The following is a 24647-nucleotide window of genomic DNA, read 5'->3' as shown; positions in this document are numbered from 1 at the left end:
TCACACACATTCACACAAGCACAGTTGACACACAAAAAGCTGCTGCCTCCTGGCACTAAGGCCTGACTTAGCACCTGGAAACAATAGCCCTATGTGTGTATGAATTTTCTATTTTGACCAAAATCTGAAATATTTTTTGAATTATTTTCTAAGTGGTAAGTAGCAATCTGTCCTTGCCATATTGTTATTTGTGTAACTTCATTGATTTCACCTGTAGGGTGAGTAGGAATGGAAATACAGGAAATAATCCTTCAGTTTTGTCTGTGATGATGGCTTCATTTAAGATAGTTATCTAGCTAGATACCAAGAAACTTTGCTGAAAGAAATTCAGTTACTGAATTATGTTAATGTGAATTTATGGACTAGCATGATTTTTTCATTTTTTATTTTTTTGAAATAGTTAAACAAGAATTTGTGTTTACTTGAATTCACATCCCTGAAAGTTGTCCTTCATGATGATATGTTTATAACATGGTGACTTAGTGGATGTGTGTATTTTTTGCTTTAATTAGTTTATAAATTTTAGTTACATATCACAAAAACTAAAAGCAATACAAGGTAACTTGATAGATAAAAAAATCTACTCATTAAGTGGCAGCAGGAGAAAACACGTACAAAAGTATTGAAATTTGCATGCTTTCAGATCCAGTGGATTGTTCTTTTGGCAGAAGTGTTAAAGGGGAGGAAGAGAGGCGAATCAAAAGGATTAATAAGGTTTAGGAAATGGAGAGAGTTTGGAAAAGGTACACAGAACCCCAGATCAGAGGATGCTTACCAGACAGGATAAGAAGGAAAGACTGATAGTTTGGGACTGCATTGGACAACCTGAGAGCTTAAGGATAGAAGATGGGATAATAAACAATACAGATATTACTGACAAAACACTGTGCACAAGTTAATAACAGCAGGTAGAGGTGGTGGTGGGGAGGAGGCCTGGGGAGTTAGACAGGTCAGAAAATAAAAGAAAAAGAAAATTTATCTTCTGATCTGTCTGTCCCCCCACATCCATCCCCCACCCCCACCCGTCTCTGCCACATAGGATGCACTTAGCTTCCTGCTCTTTTAATTCATGTGCGACGTTTTGTCACTAATCTGGCTTGCATCTTACCCTATCTTCCCCCTTTAAACTCTCAGGTTTTTAAATCTTATCTGGTGCAGTCCCAACAGGCGTCTTTCCTTCTCATCCTGTCCTGTAAGTCACCCCTGATCCAGGGTTCTGGGTGACTTTCCCAAACTCTCCTCATTTCCTAAACCTCAGCAGTCCTTTTCCTACATCCCTCTTCCTTCCCCTTCAACCATTCTGCCAGAAGAAGGAGCCACTAGCTCTGAAAGCATGTAAATTTCAATAAAAGCAATACAAAATTCTACATCAGAAAAGAATACAAACGAAAATCAAAGAATTATGATGCTACAGAAATCTTAGTCCAGATTTTGAAGCCCCATTGAAAATTGTACAAATATCACACCATAAATCAACAAGATTATAGTAGACATTTGTTATCAATTGTAATAAGAAATAATATGTTTCTTCAGGTTTGTTTCATAAGGGCATTGTAATGAGTGGAGCCGACCTGACAAGTACTGATCCTGATCCATTACAGAAAGCCAGAAAGCAAGCAAGACTACTGAACTGCCCAGATACATCATCAGAAGAGATAATTAGTTGCTTGAGAGAAAAGGATGCTTTGGAAATTGCAAAATCAGTAACACAGTTTTATGTAAGCATCATATTTTTAGTTGTAATATGTTACAGGTGTCCTGTAATTACTTCTCTGCTGTGTGAATTAATTCACCTCCCAGTATCTGTTGCTCTGTATTGTCTCAATAATCTGTACTACTTGTTCCAGTTGTTCTCATCTCCTACTATGTTTTCCCCCAATTTACTACTCCATTAATGACCTGATGCATTTGTCCTGATGCTTCATTATATGTCCCACCATAGTGTTTTTTTCCCTTGTGAGGAGAGCTTCGTACTAATTGTGTAGTAACAGTTGTGTTATGGAAGTCACAATTGAAGTATGTAACACTGATGGTTCTGAGTCTTTGTTTTACTTCAGAAGCTTCTCTAAAAGTTTTTAAAGCAGGAGCAGGTGGAGCATGAGCCATGCCTGTATAGCTCTACTGGTAAGAGCAAAAGGAAAGGTTCTGGGTTCCACTGGTAATCAGACGGGGCATGATAACAACCAGTGCACCTGACTCTATAGCAAATAGTTATCCTTTCAGACCATTTCAAAATCACATGTACAGAGTCATGGACACTCAGCCTTTTAATGATTTCATAGATGATGTCATTAATATTTGTGATATATTTAGGAACTGGATTCAGACAGAATTGAAATCCATCACAAATGCAAACTTGTTAGTGACCACAAGAGAAACATTCAGATGCCTATATTCTGATTTGTGTACCAAAATTGTTGATAAAAGCATAACTGCAGACAAAATTAAATCAACTGTACAATGAATTGTACCTGTTGTTAACATCAGATGATTTACAAAGACATTGGTGCAAGAGAAACAAAGCTGTTTGATTGATCTTCAGAATAAGCATACTGATTTTCAGTTTTCAAGAATTACCAACATATTTTGTTATTTATGGAATAAGATGCCAGTTTTTCCAATATATCCTGCTTTAAGGCAGCACTTAAATTACCTACAATTTGGTTAAATCAGTGTTTTTATGCCCCTTGTGATAAATATGCAAACTGCTTTGGTGAGCATTTTGACACACAGGTGATGCATACAGTTTTATAAATAAATGGATGGCTCATTTTTCACAAAATAACTTTACAAAGAGGTCTAGCTATGGCAGATTCTTATTCATATGCTAAGGCATTTATTAATGATAACAGTACTTACCTGCTCTGAGTGCCATGATCAGCTGTCAGATCCCAGCTGTTGCATCAGACATACAGTGTCAACAACAGTTGTTGGCAGTACAAGAATGCTTACAAACTATGCTACAGGCTAACCATATCCTTAAAGTTAGGCCATATAATAGAAAGAAGAGTAGGAAGAAATACTAAGGAAGTCAGTACTATAACTGCAACCTGATCCTTCTAAATCAACCAAATTTATGGACTGGACTTGCAGTACAGCATGTAACTCTCATGACAAGGATGCACTTCTATCATGGAAATTTCCTCAGTCATCAACACTGTGTTGGATATCAGACACCTCCCAACCTACTCATGTGACTCAATATCAGAAAGTGATTTCAATTCAATAATTATTGGTTTTTCCTCCTTCAAAACACTGCTGTTTAAATTGCCTATTCTCTTCAAGGTGGAACATCAATTTTCCACTATTATAACCACTATCCTCACATCAAGAAACATACAAACTTGCAAATCATCATGGACTTCTTAAGAGATTGTAACCTACAGACGTAACTGAGCAGATTCCCTCATGCAGTTCTGTAGTATCTTGTGGGCTATCAGGCACCAGAGGTATAACTATATGTTGCTTACTTGGTACCTTTTAGAAACCACAGTGCATCCAAAAGATAATGCCACAATATCATTTCAGAATAAATTAGTCTCTTTAGTTTTTTTCATCATTCCATAGACAGATTTTACATAAAAGACTGTATGTCTACAACTCCCATGCCCTTCAATTCATTGTTGTTTTTTGCTTTCATGGACAACTACCTATTCATTTGTTTGCTAATGTGATCTACTCTTGCCTTTAACACTCTGTGATCTTCTATGATTGGGACACAGCAGTTATTATGGTGTGTACTAGTAACTAAAACTTGCATGATATTTATTGGTGTGCAATTATGATACAGTTCTCTTAATTTTTAGTTTTTTAAATGTTGTCTTCTGTCTGATTTTATTTCACTTAATGTGGGTCATGTATACATAAAGCATTCACATAATCATTAGTGTGATAGTCATTAGCTATCTCCTTTGAGCCAGTACCTAAAGAAATAACAATAAAAAATAACAAAAATAAATTGTCTTTCACTTATTCTTCTTTGGACATAGATTCATATATTTGTCATGGAAGCTGATGAATATAGTGCAGAATAGATTTGAAAGATGAATCACTGTTCCACAATTGTGTCTGATGCATTATTTTTACAGGAATGGGGCTCTGATCCAATGGTTGCATTTGGATCTGTCACTGAGAAAGATTTTCGAGATGGAACTGAAAGATTCTTGACAGCTGATGTCACGGAACTGTTTCTTTCAGGGAATTTCACTCATATTCCATTGATAATAGGAACAACCAAAGATGAAATCTCTTGGAAAGGCTTGGGTTTGTCATTTGTTTTGGACGCAAATAATAATAATTATTATTATTATTTTCAGTGATATACAAACTGAAGGTTGAAATTCAGAGTAAAATTAATACAGGAAGGTCTGTTCAATTAATAATGTATTTTAAATGGTAGAATTCTCAGTAGAAGTTGAGCTCTTAAAACCATATTCTATGCTTTTGTAAGTTTACATTGGCATCAATATCTGTACTGAGAAGACTACTGCAAAGTGCATGCCAAAGAGTAGTTGTACTATGTATTTTATGCGAAATGTTATTCTTACCTATTCATGGCTGGAGTTGAGAAGAATGATAACTCATTTACCACTGGATACATTTTTGTTTTCATCTTAAGGCTCATTTAGTTACTTATTAGTGTTAGTGTGTGTTGTTATTGAGCAAATTTTACTTAAATGATTCATACAATAATAATAACAACTTAGGACTGAAGAATATTTATAGATTTTGCATTGGATGCTCATCTTGGAATTTTTTAAGCACATTATTGTGAGGTACTGGGCATCTGTCTTCCAATTTAGGCCACTTATCGTCATTCAGAATTGAGGTTACACTGGTTTGGCAACCAAACACAATGTGAAAATTTGTACCACCATCTGTGTACAAGAATGTGTCCTGAAAAGGACAACCCTCTTCAACAGTTTTTAAGTATAGGGCATACAGTGCAAGTGGTTTATAAGCAATTTCTTTTGTAGATCATCAGTAGTTTCTCAGTATGCTATGAACAAACTGAAAACCTGCCACTTGTTTTACTTAAAATTTGATTTACCTGACAATCCTGTTTCATTTTCACACACATGTCGTTGTTTTCATTATTCATATGATGCGACTGACATCAGTTTTTACTGAAAAATGTTTTAGTCTGAAGTTACTACGTTTGTACAAGAGCATAACTTTACATTTCACTCTATTATGAGTGTTATACAATTCTGATATTTTGTACACTTTCAATTGGATATTGCTATAATATTTGTCAGACATTCCTTCTTCACAGATAGCCACATCATCTGCACAATGTCTGGTACTACCACTCCTCCTTGTGGTACATCTGAAATTATTTCTATCTGTGAAGGACACTATGTATAATAGTAAATGTACTGTATTGTGTCTGTTGTGATGTTATCACTCTGTTCATAAGCATGGATTAATATTCTAAATGAATTCATTTTCTTTGATATACTGTGTAATCAAAAGTATCCAGATACCTGGCTGAAAATGACTTACAACTTCGTGGCGCTCTCCATCGGTGATGCTGGAAGTCAATATGGTGTTGGCCCTGCCTTAGCCTTGATGGCAGCTTCCACTCTCACAGGCACATGTTCAATCAGGTGCTGGAAGGTTTCTTGGGGAATGGCAGCCCATTCTTCATGGAGTGCTGCACTGAGGGGAGGTATCAATGTTGGTCAGTGAGGCCTGGCATAAAGTTAGCTTTACATAACAAGCCAAAGGTGTTCTACAGGATTCAGGTCGTGATCCTATGCAGACTAGTCCATTACAGGGATGTTATTGTCATGTAACCACTCTGCCACAGGCCGTGCATTATGAACAGGTGCTCGATTGTGTTGAAAGATGCAATCGCCATCCCCGAATTGCTCTTCAACGGCGGGAAGCAAGAAGGTGCTTAAAACTTCAATGTAGACCTGTGCTGTGATAGTGCTATGCAAAAGAACAATGAGTGCAGGCCCCCTCTATGAAAATCACAACCACAGCATAACACCACCGCCTCCGAATTTTATTGTTGGCACTATACACGCTGGCCGACGACGTTAACTGGGCATTCGCCACACCCACACGCTGCCATCAGATCGCCACATTGTGTTCCGTGATTCATCACTCCACACAACATTTTTCCACTGTTTAATCCTCCAATGTTTATGCTCCTTACACCAAGAGAGGCATCGTTTGGCATTTTCCAGTATGATGTGTGGCTTATGAGCAGTCGCTTGACCATGAAATCCAAGTTTTCTCACCTCCCACCTAACTGTCATAGTACTTGCAGTGGATCCTGATGCAGTTTGGAATTCCTGTGCGACGGTCTCGATAGAGTCTGGCTATTACACATTATGACCCTCTTCAACTGTCGGTGGTCTCTGTCAGTCAACAGACAAGGTCGGCCTGTACGCTTCTGTGTTGTACGTGTCCCTTCATATTTTCACTTCACTATCACATTGGAAACATTGGACCTAGGGATGTTTAGGAGTGTGGAAATCTTGTGTAAAGACATATTACACAAGTGACACCCAATCACCTGACCACGTTCAAAGTCCCTGAATTCTGCAGAGTACCCATTCTGCTCTCTTACGATGTCTAATGACTACTGTGGTTGCTGATATGGAGTACCTAGCATTGGGTAGCAGCACAATGCACCTAGTATGAAAAACATATGTTTTTGGGGGTGTCTGGATACTTTTTATCACATAGTGTAGATGATTATGTGGTAATGATCTGGTAGTATGTCAGAGATCTAAGAACACTAAAACTTTTTGGTAACCTCTATTCATGCCACTTAGGGTATCGTATGTGGAGAATGGAAGTTGTGTTTTTCATGATTAGTATTGTTGCACACTGTGTTAGTTGCCAAAGAAGAGTTCATTTTGTTTATGTAGTTCATTATACTGAATTCAGAGCATGTATTAGAATTCTTTGACAAATGGAAGAAAATCATTTACAATCATAGTTGTGTAGATTGTTTTACTATTATTTTTGTAGATGAATGTAACCTGTGTGCTCTAATGCAATCATCAGGAATAATTTTTGGCCACTGTAGTCTATCATAAATTATGTCTGAGTGTGGAACTAATTCACTTGCATATTCTATGTAGAATCTAACAAGTACACATTGGGGCTTGGATCCTTTATATTTTCCAATTTCAATCCTGGTTTGCTTCAGGCAATTGCAGTGATGTGTTGGACATAGTGGTAAAGGTGGCATATGGTAGTGGTCAAGATATACCACTTAACTGTACCTCATTCCCATTTGCACCTGTTCCCATCCTCTTCCTCTTTATCTCATTTTAGGCTGCTCACTTAAATTAGTCATCTGGCATCCATTGTGGTCATTTAAAATCAGCTGCCCTCCTGCTCATGCATTGTACTTATAATGGAATGGATTTGTTTTTAGGGGGCATGGGAGCATGCTTAGCTTACATAAGTGAGAAGTACTACTTAAAAATTTTTTATGTTTAAAAAAATTGCAACATAATAATGATTTTTTTCTGTCATTTTCAGAAATTTTCAAAACTTAATTTAAAGTGAAATGTGATCTAATCAGCTCATTATGAAATTTTCAAATCATTTGATTTGATGTACAGAAGACATGTCAAGTTTTACAATAAGAACATTTAAGAAGAAATACAAATGTGATACAGTATTTTACACACATTCCTGAAATATAGATACACAAATATTTGTTATAGTTTTGAGTACACAAAAGCAAGATAACATACATGTAACTCCCTCATTCAAACTTCCAAGGGAACATATAAAACTATATCACTATCCTAGTTTTGGGACTTAATAGGCCTTCCTCAGGTCCTCACCACCCTTAGGAGGCAACTATTAGGTCCAAAAGTTTGGATAGTGAATGTAGTTCTCTATGTATCTATTGGCACTCAGGTACTCTTCTTCTTCTTCCATTGGCACTACATCCCGGGATGGGACCTGGCATCCTCAATTATTTTCTGCCATTCCTCTCTGGACTTTGCCGTCGACCTCCAGTTATGACAACCGACTCTAGCAGTGTTCTCCTCAACCTCATCGCTCCATCTCAACCTAGGTCGTCCTCTTGCTCTTCTTCCTCCAGATTCACTGCAGCAGGCTTTCTTTGCAGGATCTGACTCATCAAGTCACATCACATGTCCAGCCCATCCCAGTCTACACAGCTTTACGAATTTGACCACATATCCTCCTTATAGCAATCACAAAGTTCGTCATTTCTTTGTCTTCTTCAGGTCCCATTTTCATATACAGGTCAAAAAATCCTTCTCAATATACTTCTTTCATGTGATCTCAGTTTGTTTTCTCCCTGCTTCATAATTGCCCATGTTTCTGAGGAATAAGTAAGTACTGGGCATTATCAGTGTTTTGTTAAGTCAGCACTTAGCCCTCATGATATAAGCTTGGATTTAAAATGTCACAAAATTCCAAAGTAACATCAGTTAGAAGCACTTATGCAAGCCATAATTTCAGTAAAGGTGGTGCCATTTGCTTCTATCTTTGAGCTCAGATAGGTAAAACATTCTACTCGCTCAAATGTCATTCCATCAAGGGTTATTGTGGGCTGTAAGGGTTGGTTAGTGCCATTATGCGGGGTGTTCAGAAAGTCTCTCCGCATTGGCATATGATTGTTAGCTGCTCGTGCCGTATGATTAGACGAATTGAATTGTGTATTCAACAACAGGGGGGACACTTTCAACATTTAATGTGAAAATTTGTAAGTAAAAATGAATATTCAATAAATTAATAACTTGTATTTCACTGAGTTTCATTTTGGTATATTCACTGCAGCATACGGCATGCATGGCTAACAATCATACAGCACTGTGGAGAGACTTTTTGAACACCCTGTTCATATACTTCATCTTTCCTTAATTAATTCTCAGGCCCATCTTCTCTGCACTCAGGTTTAGAGCTGAAAATGCACTTTGTAGATCTCTAAGTGTTCTGCTCATTAAATCCGAGTCATCTGCATACCCCAGCATTTATATAGACTTATAGTAGATAGTTCCTCTTGTCTGAATACCTGATTCATGTACCACTTTTTGAAGTGCCAGGTTGAAAAGTAGGCAGGAAAGTCCATCTCCTTGCCTTAGCCCAGTTTGAGTGGGAAACTGAGGTGACAGCCTTGACTGTACTCACATGGTACACTAGGGATACTTTAGGGTGACCTCTATTAAACACACCAATTTTCCACGCACTCAAAATTCCCGCATTGCCTCATAAAGTTTGGCCCGGTTTATTGTGTCATATGCAGATTTAAAGTGAATGAAAAGATGGTGCACACCAACATTGAATTCATTGGTCTTTTCTACTATTTGTTGAAGAGTAAATATCTGGTTTAAGTTGACTTTCCTGGTCTGAATCCACATTGATAGCTTCCAATAATATCTTCTGCTATAGGTGAAAGTCTACTAAACAGGAAATTTGATAGTACTTTATATATAATATTTAAAAATATGCCTCTGTAGTATCTGCATTCAAATAGATCTCCTTTCTGATGCACCAGATACACTATCCCTACATTCCATTCTTCTGGTAACTCTTCTTTTTCCCAGATGAGGCACACAGTCTTGTAGATTCTATGATTTAGCTCAACTCCTCCAGCTTTCAATAGTTCAGATGTTATATTGTCTGTCCCTGGTGCTTTATTGTTCTTCAATCGAGCAATTTCTTTGTTCACTTCTCCTTGGGAAGGGGGAGGTACCATGGCATCATCTTCTGAAGTGACTGGGATATCTTCAGTAGGGGACTCTGAAGCATCCAACAGTTCACTGAAATACTCTAACCAATGCTCCAATACCTCTTGATCATTGGTTATTAGCGCCCCTTTTTTTACTTTTACACAGGTTGATGCGTGGCTTAAATGCTCTTCTTCCACCTTTAATTTTCTGATAAAATTTGCTAGCATCATTTGTCTCCAGTTCTTCAATCTGCTTTCTTTCCCATTCCCTTTTCTTTCTCTGACACAGTTTCTTCTCTTCTTTCCTTTTATCTTAATAATTTCTTACTGCTAAATGACTATATTATTTCTCGAGAATTTTTCTCTATGCCAGATTTTTCTCCTGGCTTATTCTCTAACATTCTTCATCAAGCCAGGAATTCCTCAGTTGTTTTTCTTCTTTCCCTAGCACTTCTTCTTCTGCCTTAATGACTGCATCCCTGCAAGCATTCCATTCCTGATCCAGGTTATCACTTATACTAGGGGTGTGTAATGCAAGATTCTCAGCAACCTTCTCAGAGTATGTTTTAGAGATGTCTACATTTTTTAACTTTGATACTATATACTTACTTTGAGGTATTCCTTTGACTTTTCTTGCATTGGATATTCAAGTTCTTAGTTTCGCAATTACAAGGTAGTAGTCTGAATCTACATTAACTCCTCTGTAAGTTTGTACATCTAGTAAGTTTGAAGAATGCCTGCCATCAATAATTACACGATCAATTTGGTTGAAGGTATGCTAATCAGGGCTACACCATCTTGCTTTATGAACCCTTTTGTGTGGAAACATAGTGCTATCTAAGGCCATATTATGTGACAGTGCAAACTGAATGACTCTGTAGCCATTGTCATTTGTGTATTTATGGAGTCTGTGCTTCCCTATTGCTGGGAGATAATGTTCTTCTTTACCAATCTATGCATTGAGGTCTCCAATAATTATTTTAGTGTCATACTCAGGGCATCTGTCATAAGTTCTCTCGAGGTTCTCAAAGAAGGTGTCTTTATGCTGGTCATCTGATACTTCTGCTGGTGCTTGTATATTGATCAATGAGTAGTTTGAGAATTGGGTCTTCAGTCTCATATGTGAGATCCTAGATGTTATTCCAGTGAATAAATTTTTGTCTTACCGTGAACCCTGTAACAAATTCATGGTGGCTCTCTGGACCATGATAGAAAATTATCCACCTTCCCATATCAAGCACTTCATGTCCAGTCCATCATATTTCCTGTAGAGCAATTATGCCTTCCTTGGTTTTATCGAGTTGATCTAGCAGTGACCTCAGGGGCCCCGTCCTGTACAGTGATTGTACGTTCCAGGTTCCAATAAACAGATAATTTTTTTCATTTTCATTTGCCTTTAACAGTGCCATGTCATCGTCCATAAATCCGTCTGGCTTCTTTACTCTGAGATTTCTGAACAAGAATTTGTTTGCAGGAAAGGGTTGTTAGCCACTTGCCCAACCCCCAACTTGGAGGACCAGGATTTGTATGAGGTTTACTCCTTTAGGGCAGCTGGCTTCACTATGCCTATAGAGCCCTCCCTGCCCTATGTTGTGGGACACACCTGTATGGCTCCTTTGTCAAGACCACTCCAGCTTGGGTGACCATGCCAGTAGCTGTGCTACTGCTGACACAGCTCTTGGCTTCATCAGAACACGCAAACCCTCCTGCCCAGCACTGAAGGCACCTTCGATAAGGCGGTGTCCCCTGGGAAGGACTCAGGTACTCTATGACATGAAAACCTGCAGGAACCCCTGTTGGCAGTACTGTCATTTCTACTAAATGCAATTACTGGCCAGCAATTCTGTCTCCTAATTTTATGGTGCTTAAACAAAATTAGATAATTGAGGACCACTCATGTAACAAAATGAAACGTGTGTCTGTTCACTACTGTATTTAGGGAGCATATAAAATTATAAAAAGCAAAGAAATCATCCGTAAGTAAAAGTATCAATGTTATAGGTAAACAATTTTGTCAGAAAAGGACCATAAAATGAAAAAGTAGAATTGATTGACAGTTGTTCAATGTAGCCACTGTGGTTCATAACCTGCAAGTGAGCTGTTGTTTTATTGTTATTGCTTTCAGCTGGAATTGTGCAACAACAGCTTATAAATGAGTAAGAAGCAACAGCTCCACTACATTCTGCATGCCTGTGGAACATTTGGACAAGTGGTCCACTGAGATGTCAGGTCCTGTGCACCATTGTAAGCACACAACAATGACTATCTTGTTAAGAGGCACTACATCAGATTATCCATTGAAAAAACCAGGTGCAAAATATCATCAGGAAATCAACTCTTTGAAAATATTAAAACAAAACTTTTGGTTAAATTCACTTTGTTCATTTAATATCTGATCCTTATGTTGTTTGTTGGTATAGAAAATCTCTAGTTCCTCTAACATGCTGGGAGACATACCACACAGAATGGGAAGGAAAGATTGATTATTGGGGACTGCATCAGACGAGATTTGAAAATGTGAGAGCTTAAAGGTGGAAGATAGGATAATATGCAAGACAGAGATTGCTGCTTTATCGTCATGCAAGAGTTAATAAGAGTGAAAAGTGAAATGCATTGTATGTAACAGAGATGGGAGGGGGGTGGTGAAAAATAGATGTGCAAGACAATGAAAGATGTAGAAAACTACAACAGACTGAAGAAAAGAGTAGTTATTGTGAAGGAATGCTGAAAAGGAAGAAATTAATGTAAACCAAGGCCAGGTGAGTGGTGAGAACCAAGGACATGTTGTAGTGCTAGTTCCCACCTGTGGAGTTCTGAGAAACTGGTGTCTGGGGGAAGAATCCAGATGGCGGGTGTGGTGAAACAGGCACCGAGGCCACAATTGTCATGTTGTAGAGCATGCCCTGCAACAGGATATTGTGTGTTGTCAGTATACACCCTCTGCCTATGCCCATTCATCCTAACTGATAATTTGGTGGTAGTCATGCCAATGTAAAACACTAACAGTGTTTACATAACAGCTGGTATATGTAAATGCTGGCATGTAAACACTGTTTAACCTTTTATATTGGCATGACTACCACCTAATTGTCAGTCAGGATGAATGGACATAGGCAGAGGGTGTATACTGGCAACACACAATATCCTGTTGCAGGGTGTGCTCAATAACATTACAATTGTGACCTTGGTGCCTGTTTCACCACACCCACCATCTGGATTCTTCCCCCAGACACCAGTTTCTCTGAACTCTACATGTGGGAACTAGTGCTACAAAACATCCTTTGTTCTTGCCACCTTAATTTACACTAATTTCTTCTGTTTCAGCATTTCTTCACAGTAACTACTCTTTTCTTCACTCTATTTTACTTTTCTACATCTTTCATTTCTTACCCGTCTATATTTCATGCCTCCCCCCCCCCCCCCCCCTCCAACCTCTGTTACATACAATGCACTTACTTTTCATTCTTATTAACTGATGCATGATGTTAAAGCAGTAATCTCTGTCTTGTGTATTAACCTCTCTTCCACCTTTAAGCTCTCAGGTTTTCAAATCTGGACCACTGCATTCTCCAACAATCAATCTTTCCATCTCATCCCATGCAAATTGCCTCCCCTGACCCACAGTTCTGGGTGACCTTCCCAAAATCTACCCCTTTTCCTAGACCTCTGCAGTCCTTTTCCTTCACCTGTCTTCTTTCCCCTTCAACTCTTCTGCCTGAAGAACGAGCCACTGGCTCCGAAAGCTTGCCTAATTACAACCACCTTTTATATGTGTGTTCTGCTGCTGCTTGGTGAGTAGATTTTTTATCTAAACAATTTAGGAAAAGGTAGATTGCTACTTACAGTAAAGAAGGCATATTTAAGTTGCAGACAGGCACAATTAAAAGAAACTTACATAAAGCTTTCGGCCACAGCCTGCATCAGCAAAAGAGAAACACACACCATTCATCCATACAAGCAAGCACATCTCATGCACACATGACCACCAACTCCAGCATCTTGGGCCAGAATGTAACTACCACATGGGATGCAAGCACCAATCTGGAGGGGGTGTAGAAGGAGAAGGGGTAGTCATGTACAGGTGGTGAGAGAGACAAACACTGTCTGGTGGAGTGTGCAGGGACTATAGTGCCAACAGGCGCAACATCAAGACGTTGTGAGGCAGGGAGGCTGCGAAAAAAGGTGCAAAAAGATGGGCAGGTGAGCTGGCAGAGAGTGGCAAATAAACAGTGCGGGAGAAAAGAAAGGGGAAGAGGTGATAGGACTGAGGGGGTGGAAACTGTTGGGTGGAGGGTGCAGTGACAGTATGTTACCACAGGTTGAGACTGGGATAGTTATTGGAGCGGAGAATGTACTGTAAGGATAACTCCCATCTGTGCAGTTCAGAAAATCTGGTGGTGGAGGGAAGGCTCCAGATGGCTCGGGTAGTGAAGCAGCCATTGAAATCAAGTATGTTGTGTTCAGCTGCAGTCTACTTTGCTCTTGGCCACAGTCTGGTGGTGACCATTCATCCTGGTGGACAGCTGATTGGTAGTCATGCCAATATAAAAAGCTGTGCAATGATTTCAGCAGAGCTGGTAAATGACATGGCTGCTTTCACTGGTGGCATAACCCCTGATGTAGTAGGATAAATCTGTGACAGGACTGGAATAGGAAGTGCTGGGTGCATGTGTTGGGCAGGTCTTGCACCTGGGTCTTCCACAGGAATATGATCCTTGTGGCAAGGGGTTGGCACTGGGAGTGGCATAGGGATGAACTAGATTGTTATAGAGATTGGTTAGGCAATGGAACACACCTTTAGGAGGGATGGGAAGGATCTCACGTAGGATGTCCCTCATTTCAGGACATGATGATAGGTAATCAAAGCCCTAGCGAAGGATGTGGTTCAGTTGCTCCATTCTGGGATGGTACTGGGTGACAAAGGGGATACTCCTTTGGGCTGGTTCTTGGGGAGTGGTGGGGGGATTGGGGGCATGAGGGGAAATGGCATAGAAAATCTGTTTGCAGACTAGGTCTGGGGATATTGCCTATCTGTGAAGCCCTTCATGAGACCCTCAGCATACTGAGCAAGGCACTTCTTGTCATTGCAGATATGCCATCCCCGGGTGGCCAATCTGTATGGAAAAGATTTTGTGCTATGAAATGGATGACAACTGTCAAAATGTAGGTACTGTTGGTGGTTGGTGGGTTTAATGTGGACTGAGGTGTGGATATAGCCATAATAGAGAAGGAGGTCAACATCTAGGAAGGTGGTACACTTGTTTTAGGATGACAATGCGAAGTGGATGAGGGAGAAGGTGTTGAGGTTGTGAAGGAACAAAGATAGGGTGTCTTGGCGCAGAGAGCATATCATGAAGATATTATCAATGAACCAGAGTACAAGTGTGTCTAAACACACAGTGCACCAAACACTCCTAACAATGGGCCTCTGCAGCTGACGACCCAAGCATGCCTACATTAACACAATGACTTTGGCAACTATGACTAAAATTGGCATGTGACCATTGGCACTGGATGTTGGCACAGCTGTAGAGCATTGCATTGTCTGATGAATGTCGATACCTTCTTCATCACGCTGATGGGAGGGCAAGAATCCATTGTCTTCTGGGCTAACAGCTCCTTGACACCTGTACTGCTGGACAGAGACAATCTGGCAGTGGCTCCATATGCTATGGGGAATATTCACATGGATATTGATGGCTCCAATAGAGCTCAAGTAAGGCACTGTGATGGCCAATGAGTATCATACACTGGTTGCAGACCATGTACACCCTTCATGATGATCATGTTTCCTGATGGCGGTAGTATTTTTCAGCAAGATAATGCCCCATTTCAAAAGGCCAGGAGTGTGATGGAGTTGTTCAAGGAACACAGCGGCAAGTTGCAATTGATGTTCTGGCCCCCAGCTTGCCAGATCTGAAGCCGATCGAAGACATCTGGAATGTAATTGAACATGGCATCAGTGCTCATTGCCTCCTTCCCAGAATTTATGGGGATTAGGTGACTTGTGTGTGCAGATGTGGTGCCAGCAACCTACAAAGACCTCATTGCTTCCATGCCATGATGTCTTGCTGCTGTTATCTATGCCAGAGGTGGACGTACTGTTATTAGGTTTGTTCATAATGTTCTGGATGATCAGTGTACAACAGCTGTCATAATCAGTACAGTTTCTCAGCCTTCTGATCTATTTTATTATATAATCATATTTTAAGTGTTTGAGTTGGAAAGCCAATTTTGACATTATATTTCTAACCCTCTTTTTAATTTTCTGTGAAATTTTACCACTGAAAATCATGGAGACATGTCTAGATTTTTTTTCTTTTCTTTCTTTATTGTGATTATGGAGTAGTTTATTTTCATTTAGAGGCTTCAATACTTTTGTTTTATAATCTTATTATATGAGCATTCTAATGAAGGATACAAACTCAGCCCTAGCAGACACGGGTCAGATTAGAAGTGAACAGGCCTACTCGTGGGTCACATGTAACAGCTGAAGTCTTAACCTCACAAAGACTAACATTGCACCATTTCAAACAAGCAATAAATAATGCTCTCTTAACACCAAAAGTAGACATTAATATACATACACTGAATGAACTTCCTTGAGGCCCAGCTGGTCAGGAAACTCAGTTCAGTGTGTTATGCCCATAGAAACATCTCTCATTGTGTCAATCTAAAGTAAGTGTTGACTTATTTTGCATATTTTCAGTAGATAATTTCGTGTGGAATTATCTTCTAGTGCAGTGTACCTAAAGCAAGTAAAGAATTTGTTAAACAGAAGCAAGCAATAAGAATATTTTGTAAAGTAGATAACTGTACATCTTGCAAAAGACTTTTTTTAAGGGATCTAAGTACTCATACACTGATTTTGCAATATATTTATTCCTTCAAGTTTTTTGTCATAGATAATAAAAATTAGTTTCAGCTGACCATACAGAATAAATGTGGTAGGATATTCAATAAGAAACAAGTTGGGCAACACTACCAGTTCAAAAGAAGGTTAAAAACAAATCTCATCAACCAGTCTTTTTACAAATTATCAGAATATCTAGATTAAGGGGTTTGAAAGGTTCTGTTAGCTACATAGGAAGTTTCAATCTTTGTCATAAAGCTGTGTGAGAAGTAATAATGTACTACAAATAGGACTCAGAATTCACAGGTGTAAAAAACATTATCTTTGAAAAATGCCATTGTAATCAAGTAAACAGTAAGCTGCTAATAGCAGATGAAGAGCAACTATACAGTAAAACTGGTGAAGTGGTAACTTTTTTTCAAAGTTTCAACTTCCTTAATAATTTACTTGATTAAATTTAGTGGGGTAAACATGAAGAGCACTAAATCATAATTTATTGCTTATACAGTGTACAGATTAAATTTCTGTGACATCTTGTGTTAACCTATACCTTAACACATTCCACATCCCTGAAGGTTCTTCTTCTTGATGGAACCTATAGAAAACAAAGAATGAAAGCATGAAAAGTTTGGACTTCTGTGCTCTTATGGCTGTTCGCAACCACCATCTGTTGTAAGAGCTAAAGCTTTTTCTTTATTTTCTCTAGTTGTAAGGTATATCTTATTAAGTGTTGTATCATAGAGTAAAAGAAAACTTTTTTGTAGCATTGTGGACGAAATGACTGCATATGTATTGTAGTTTCTGCATTAGTCAGCTTCTGACCATGCAACAGAGATGACGTTGCAGTTTGATTTGATTTATTGAACACCCGTTTTATCATGTACAATGATAGGGATTTGTCATATGTTACATACAGAAAAAATATGAATAACAACATATTATTTAAAAAAATATCAGTGAACAATCTGAATTAAAAACATGGGCAAAAACAATTATAGCTTACATGATATAAATTTGTAACAATATAGGACACAAATAAGTTACATATATTCTGTGTATAATGGACAGCAACAAGAAACAATGATTATAACACTCTATATTGAGAAATTAATTAATTTTTGTGTGTACATAAAAGAGTCTACCCCACGACACAAGTTTGTATATGAGTGACCTATAAGATAGGTGAAGGCATGCTATCTTTCTGAAGAATTCATGTATTCACTAACACTGTAAAAGCTATTACTAATTAACATTCTTTTGAGTTCACTTTTAAAACTGCTCAGCTTCTGAATCTTTTTAATTTTTTGTAGTTGCCTCCAAATTCTGTAAGCATGCAGGACGTGGCAGAGCCATCCCTCATGGCCCATCTACAAGGTGTCTTCACACAACTCCAACTGTTTGTTTTCATTTTATTGTCTCTTTCTGACAAAATTCTTTGTCTTTAAGAATTACATTTTTATGTATCCTTGGTTTCCTTGCTTTTGATAATTTTGTGTGCTCGTAATTATAGTAGAGAAAAAACATATTTATTTCATTTTATTGGATGAATGATACCCAATTTGTTTAAGTTTCTTTAATACTCTAAATTGTGATTAATGTAAAAATTAATGATTATGGTAAAGTTTTTTAAATGTAATTATTATTTTTTAAATTGTACTTCCTGCACATGTAAGTCAAGCATGCTCTACAAACAAAACTGTTTCATTTGTGTAAGTAAAATGTGTGAGCAGACACAACTGTCATTTTCAAGTGACCACAATGGGCATAGATGACTATTTGAATGTTACTTAAATATGGAGATCCTGGGTATATTTTTATTTTTTCTCTTTACCTTGCACTTTTTAATATTTTTGTAACTTTTCATATTTAACAGCAGTTTTGCTGTTTGGTGTTTTGTGGAGTTTCAGTTATGATTATGACTGGTAACAGCTGAAACCAGTACACTGTCACAAATGAATCGGATACTATCAAGACAATTATAAATGAAAAAGTAACTTTCAAAATAGATCATCTACTTCTATTTGACAATGTCAGATTTCATTTCTGTAGAAGATTTCCCTTAGGGAAATGGCACCAAGAGACAGGAAGGGACATCATCTGTACTCAGAGTGTATGCCTGGGGGCCTCATTCAACATGTTGAAGAGGCTATTCCAGCAACCATTGAGGGAACAGGCGCAACCAATTGCAGACTGTAGTGCATGCTGAAACAAATGATGTTGGTCATCTGGGCTCTGAGTTCATACTTGGGTCATTTCAGTGACAGCCAGAGAAGGATGAGATGACCAGCCTGGTGCATGTTGCTTCAATGAAGCTCACAATTTGCACCATTGTGCACAGAACTGATCATGGGCCTTTGGTTCTGAGTAGAGTGGAAGGACTGAACCACAGACTTTGAAGGTTCTTGTGTCAAGCTAGACTGTGACTTCCTGGGTTTTTGCCATAGGGTTGAGAACTGTAGGGTCCCCTAATTGGGTCAGATATGCACTGCACATCAGAGGCTGCTTCGCAGGTAGCTGTTGTGTGTGGGATGCACACAAGGGCTTTTTAGATTAGGCAACTCTCCATCCAATACAGATGATGATAGCTGTAAGAAACACAGAAGTATCAATGTGAGATCAAAATAAATGACTCCCACAGACGAGAGTATTAAAATCCTAATGATTAACTGCTGAAGCATTTACAACAAAGTGCCAGAGTTTGAAGTGCTCCTGAAAAGCAGTGAAGCTCATATAATACTAGGTACAGAAGGCTGGTAGAAACCTGAAATTGATAGCAGTGAGATTTTTGGGGAAAACTGCGTCTATATCAAAAGGGTAGGCAAACAGGAAATGTAGGTGGTATATTTGTTGCAGAAAACAAGAAACTCAGATCCACTGAGATAGAAATTGAAGCTGTGTGTGAGACTTTGGGCAAGACTCAGCACTAGGAGTGGACACAAAATGATAATTGGATCCTTCTATCGCCCATCAGATTCATCTCCTGATGCAATTGAAAACTTTAGAGAAAACCTCAGTTCACTTTTACAGAAGTTCCATAGTCATATCGTAATTACTGGCAAACACTTTAATCATCCAACAATCAATTGGGAAAATCACAATTTTGTTAGTCTTGGACTTGATAAGACATCCTGTGAAACATTACTAAATGCCTGCTCTAAAACAATGATTACCAGAGTACAAAGGATGATTAAAACAAGCAGAAAGACATATATGATCAGTAAACTAGATAAAGATTCAGTAGTGCCATAGGGACTGAAGAAATGTATGATGCACCATGGGGGACTGGAATTTGATAGTAGGAAAAGGAAGAGAAGGAAAAGTAGTAGCTGAATATGGACATGGGGATAAGGAATGAAAGAGGAAGCTGCCTGGTAGAATTTTGCAAAGAGCACAATTTAATCATAGCTAACACTTGGTTTAAGAATCATGAAAGAAGGTTGATATGTGGAAGAGGCCTGGAGACACAGGAAGGTTTCAGATAGATTACATAATGGTAAGACAGATATTTAGGAACCAGGTTTTAAATTGTAAGACATTTCCAGGAGCAGATGTGTACTCTGACCATAATTTATTGGCTATGAATTGAAGGGCTTATTTCAATAGTGGTACAAGTCCATTTTTGTTCATTCTGAGATACAGAGTCCTAAAGTAAATTGAGCGCTGCAAAATCTGCAGTTGAGATACCAAAAATACTCAAGTATATGAACAAAAATGGACTTGTACCACTACTGAAATAAGCCCTTCAATTGTAGATTAAAACTCAAGAAAGTGCAAAAAGGTAGGAATTTAAGAAGATGTGACCTGGATAAACTGACTAAACCAGAGGTTTTACAGAGTTTCAGTGAGGGCATTAGGGAATGATTGACAAGAATGGGAGAAAGAAATACAATAGAAAAAGAATGGGTAGCTTTGAGAAATGAAATAGCGAAGGCAGCAGAGGATCAAGCAGGTAAAAAGACAAGGGCCAGTAGCAACTCTTGGGTAACAGAAGAGATATTGAATTTAATTGATGAAAAGAGAAAATATAAAATGCAGTAAATGAAGCAGGTGAAAAGGAATACAAACGTCTCAAAAATGAAATCAACAAGAAGTGCAAAATGGCTCAGCAGGGATGGCTAGAGGACAAATGAAAGGATGTAGAAGCATGTATCAGTAGGGGAAAGACATACTGCCTATGGGAAATTCAAAGAGATCTTTGGAGAAAAGAGAACTACCTGTATGAATATCAAGAGCTCAGATGAAAACCAGTCCTAAGCAAAGAAGAGAAAGCAAAAAGGTGGAAGGAGTATATAGAGGGCTATAAAAGGGCGATGTACTTGAGGGCAATATTATGGAAATGAAAGAGGGTGTAGATGAAGATGAAATAGGAGATATGTACTGCATGAAGAATTTGACAGAGCACTGAAAGACCTAAGCTGAAACAAGGCCCAGAAGATAAATGGAAAAATTGGTAGAAGTCAACCTCATGCAAGATCAGTTCGGATCCCATAGAAATGTTGGAACATGTGAGGCAATACTCACACTATGACTTATCTTAGAAGATAAATTAAGGAAAGGCAAACCTACATTCCTAGCATTTGTAGACTTAGAGAAAGCTTTTGACAATCTTTACTGGAACACTCTCTTTCAAATTTGGAAGGTGGCAGGGATAAAATACGGGGAGTGAAAGGCTATTTACAATTTGTACAGAAACTAAGTGATGGCTATAAGAATTGAGGGGCATGAAAAGGTAGCAGCAGTTGAGAAGGGAGTGACACAGGGTTGTAGCCTAGCCCCAATGTTATTGAATCTATATATTAAGCAAGCAGGAAAAGAAACAAAAGAAAAATTTAGAGTAGAAATTAAAATCCATGGAGCAGAAATGAAAATTTTGAGGTTTGCTGCTGACATTGTAATTCTGTCAGAGACAGCAAAGGACTTCGAAGAGCAGTTGAGCGGAATGGACAGTATCTTGAGTAAAATGGGGATAATGGAATGTAGTCTAATTAAATCAGGTGATTCTGAGGGAATTAGACTAGGAAATGAGACACTTAAAGTAGTAGATGAGTTTTGCTATCTGGGAAGCAAAATAACTGGTGACAGTCAAAGTAGAGAGGATATAAAATGTAGACTGGTTATGGCAAGGAAAGTGTTTCTGAAGAAGAGAAATTACTTAACATTGAGTATAGATTTAAATTTCAGTCCTTTCTGAGAATATTTGTATGGAGTGTAGCTATGTATGGAAGTGAAACATGGACAATAAATAGTTTAGATAAGAAGATGTGGTGCTACAGAAGAATGCTGAAGATTAGATTGATAGATCACATAACTATTGAGGAGGTACTGAATAGAATTGGGGAGGGGAGGAATTTGTGGCACAACTTGACTAGAAGAAAGGATCAGTTGGTGAGACATATACTGAGGTGTCAAGGGAACACCAATTTAGTACTGGAGGGAAGTGTGGAGGGTAAAAACCACAGAAGGAGACCAAGACACTAAGCAGATTCAGAAGGATGTAGGTTGCAATAGCTACTCAGAGATGAAGAGGCTTGCACAGGATAGAGTAGAATAGAGAGCTGCATCAAACCAGTCTCTTGACTGAAGACCACATTAGCAACAGTGCCAAATGTCAGTGAGGAAACTGAAACTTTCAGCACAGGGAAGGAGCTTGTAGAGGAACTATGGCTTGAGTTTAAGAGAATAATTGACCATCCACTGGATATATCTTCCCAGTAGAATAGTTTTTAAAGAGAGGGAACCTTCATGGTTTAAAGCCCCTCTAAAGAAACTTCTACAGGAACAGAGATTACTGCAATATAAGTATAAAACAATGCATAGGCATATAGATAGAGAAATTCTCAGTGAAACACATTTGGCTGTCAAGAGAGCAATGTGTGAAACCTTCTGTTACTACTGTAGCAGAATATTGTCAACTCAACTTTCACAAAACCCAGAGAAATTCTGGTCATATGTAAATTCTAGTGGCACAAAAGTTAGTGTCCAGTCCCTAACAAATGAGACAGGAACTGAAATAAAGTGTAGCAAAGCAAAAGCTGAAATGCTTGACTCCCTTTTCAAATGTCTATTTCCCTAATTTAATCCCCATACCATTGAAAAGATGAATGAAATAAGTTTTAGTGTCAGTAGTGTTGAGAAACAGCTGAAATCATTCAAATTGAACAAAGCTCCAGGGCTCAGTTGAGTCCCTGTCAGATTCTGTAATGAATTTGCATCTGAGCTATAATCCATCATAGATCCCTCAAATAAATAATCATGCCCATTTCTTGGAAAAAACACAGATCACACCTTTCTACAAGAAGTGTAGTAGAAGTGATCCACAAAACTACCATACAATATCCTTGACAACAATTTGCTGTAGAATCTTAGAATGTATTCTGTACAATGAGGTGTTTCAAAGGAAATGACCTCCTCCATGCTAACCAGTATGGATTCTGAAAACATCAATCTTGTGAAACTCAACTTGGATTTTTTCTCAAATGACATAATGAAAGCTCTGGATCAAGGCAGTCAGCTACATGCAGTATTTATTGATTTCCCAAAAGCATTTGACTCAATACCACACCTACACTTATTGACAACAGTATGATCATATGGGTACAAAGTGAAATGTGTGACTTAATTGAGGACTTTTTGGTAGGGAGGATGCAGCATGTTGTCTTGGCTGGAGACTCTTCTTCAGATGTGGAAGTAACTTTGGGTGTGCCCCAGAGAAGTGTGTTGGGACCCTTGCTGTTCATGTTGTATATTAATGATCTTGCAGACAATATTAATATTAGCCTCAGGCTTTTTGCAGATGATGAAGTTCTGTGTAAAAGAACCTGCATAAATATTCATTCAGATCTTGATAAGATTTCAGAGTGGTGCAACTTGCTTCAAATGTTCAAAAACATAAAATTATGCACTTCACGAAATGAAAAAAATGTAGTATCATGTGACTATAACTTCATGAGTCATTGTTGGAATTGGCCAACTCATACAAATACCTATGTGTAACACTTTATAGGGATATGAAATGGAATTATTTGATAAGCTCAGCCATTTGTAAAGCAGGTGGTAGAATTCTGGGGAAGTGCAATCAGTCTACATATGATATTGCGTACAAAGCACTCATGTGACCAGTTCTAGAATATTGCTCAAGTGTGTGGGACCCATACCAAATAGGACTAACAGGGGATATTGACTGTATACACAGAAGGGCAGTGAAAATAATCACAAATTTGTTTGGTCCATGTGAGAGTGTCACAGAGATACTGAGAAACTGAACTAGCAGACATTTGAAGATAGATGTAAACTATCCAAAGAAAGCCTACTAATAAATTTTCAAGAACCGGCATTAACTGATGACTCTAAGAATATCATATAACCCCCTTCGTATTGCTCATATAGTGAGGATAAGGTTAGAATCATTACGGCATGCACAGAGGCATTCAAACAATAATTATTTCCGCACTCCATAAGTGAATGGAATGAGAAGAAACCTTAGTAACTGGTACAGTGGGACATATCCTCAGCCATGTGCTTCACGATGATATGCAGAGTACAGACATAGATATACGTGTAGATGGTGTGACACTCACCTTTTACAATACTGATGAACAGTCCTTGCCAGTTTTCAAATTTGTGGAGGGTGCAGCCATAGATTCATAATTTTGTTCCAGCATTCCTGCAAATTTCAACTTCCACATGTGCCACTCAACATAATTACTTTACTGTGTCAATTAATTGTGTAAGATATACAAATGTCATTGAGACTGTTTGGATTCGACACACCAAACCTAACCTTTTTTTTTTTATAATTTTTTAAGTGATTTGCAATAATAGTGCTGTAAGGAGGAACCAAAACTACAATGAAGGGAATATACATCCTGCCAGAAAAATGCTTTATGTCACTTAATTCTTCAGTGTACTGGACAGTGACCTAGAAGTAGAAATAATGCCAGTTATTCTCTTGTTTATCCATCACACTGTGAGGGTCCCTTTACAAAGGAGAATCTCCAGAGATTTAAAGTCAGTCAAGATGTTCATTAACAAAGTGAAGCTGCTGTTAAAAGTTGTGCCAATAATTGACTGCCATTAAATTTCAGTAAACAATTCTTACTTCTTCACTTTAAATTT

At 38.3% G+C, this 24647-nt stretch overlaps 1 protein-coding gene across 1 annotated transcript in view; it reads left to right on the top strand.

Annotated features, from left to right (window-relative positions):
• LOC124776291 (esterase E4-like) overlaps positions 1-24647 on the top strand; it is a 148305-nt gene that overhangs the window by 85248 nt on the left and 38410 nt on the right. The window contains exons 5-6 of the mRNA XM_047251198.1: positions 1534-1718; positions 4089-4263. Coding sequence (XP_047107154.1) covers positions 1534-1718; positions 4089-4263 — 360 coding nt within the window. The remainder of the gene's footprint in view (positions 1-1533; positions 1719-4088; positions 4264-24647) is intronic.

Source organism: Schistocerca piceifrons, chromosome 2, assembly GCF_021461385.2.
Source record: "Schistocerca piceifrons isolate TAMUIC-IGC-003096 chromosome 2, iqSchPice1.1, whole genome shotgun sequence".
NCBI lineage: Eukaryota > Metazoa > Arthropoda > Insecta > Orthoptera > Acrididae > Schistocerca > Schistocerca piceifrons.
Note: the sequence above shows the minus strand (reverse complement) of the source record. Positions and strands in the feature narration are given on the sequence as shown.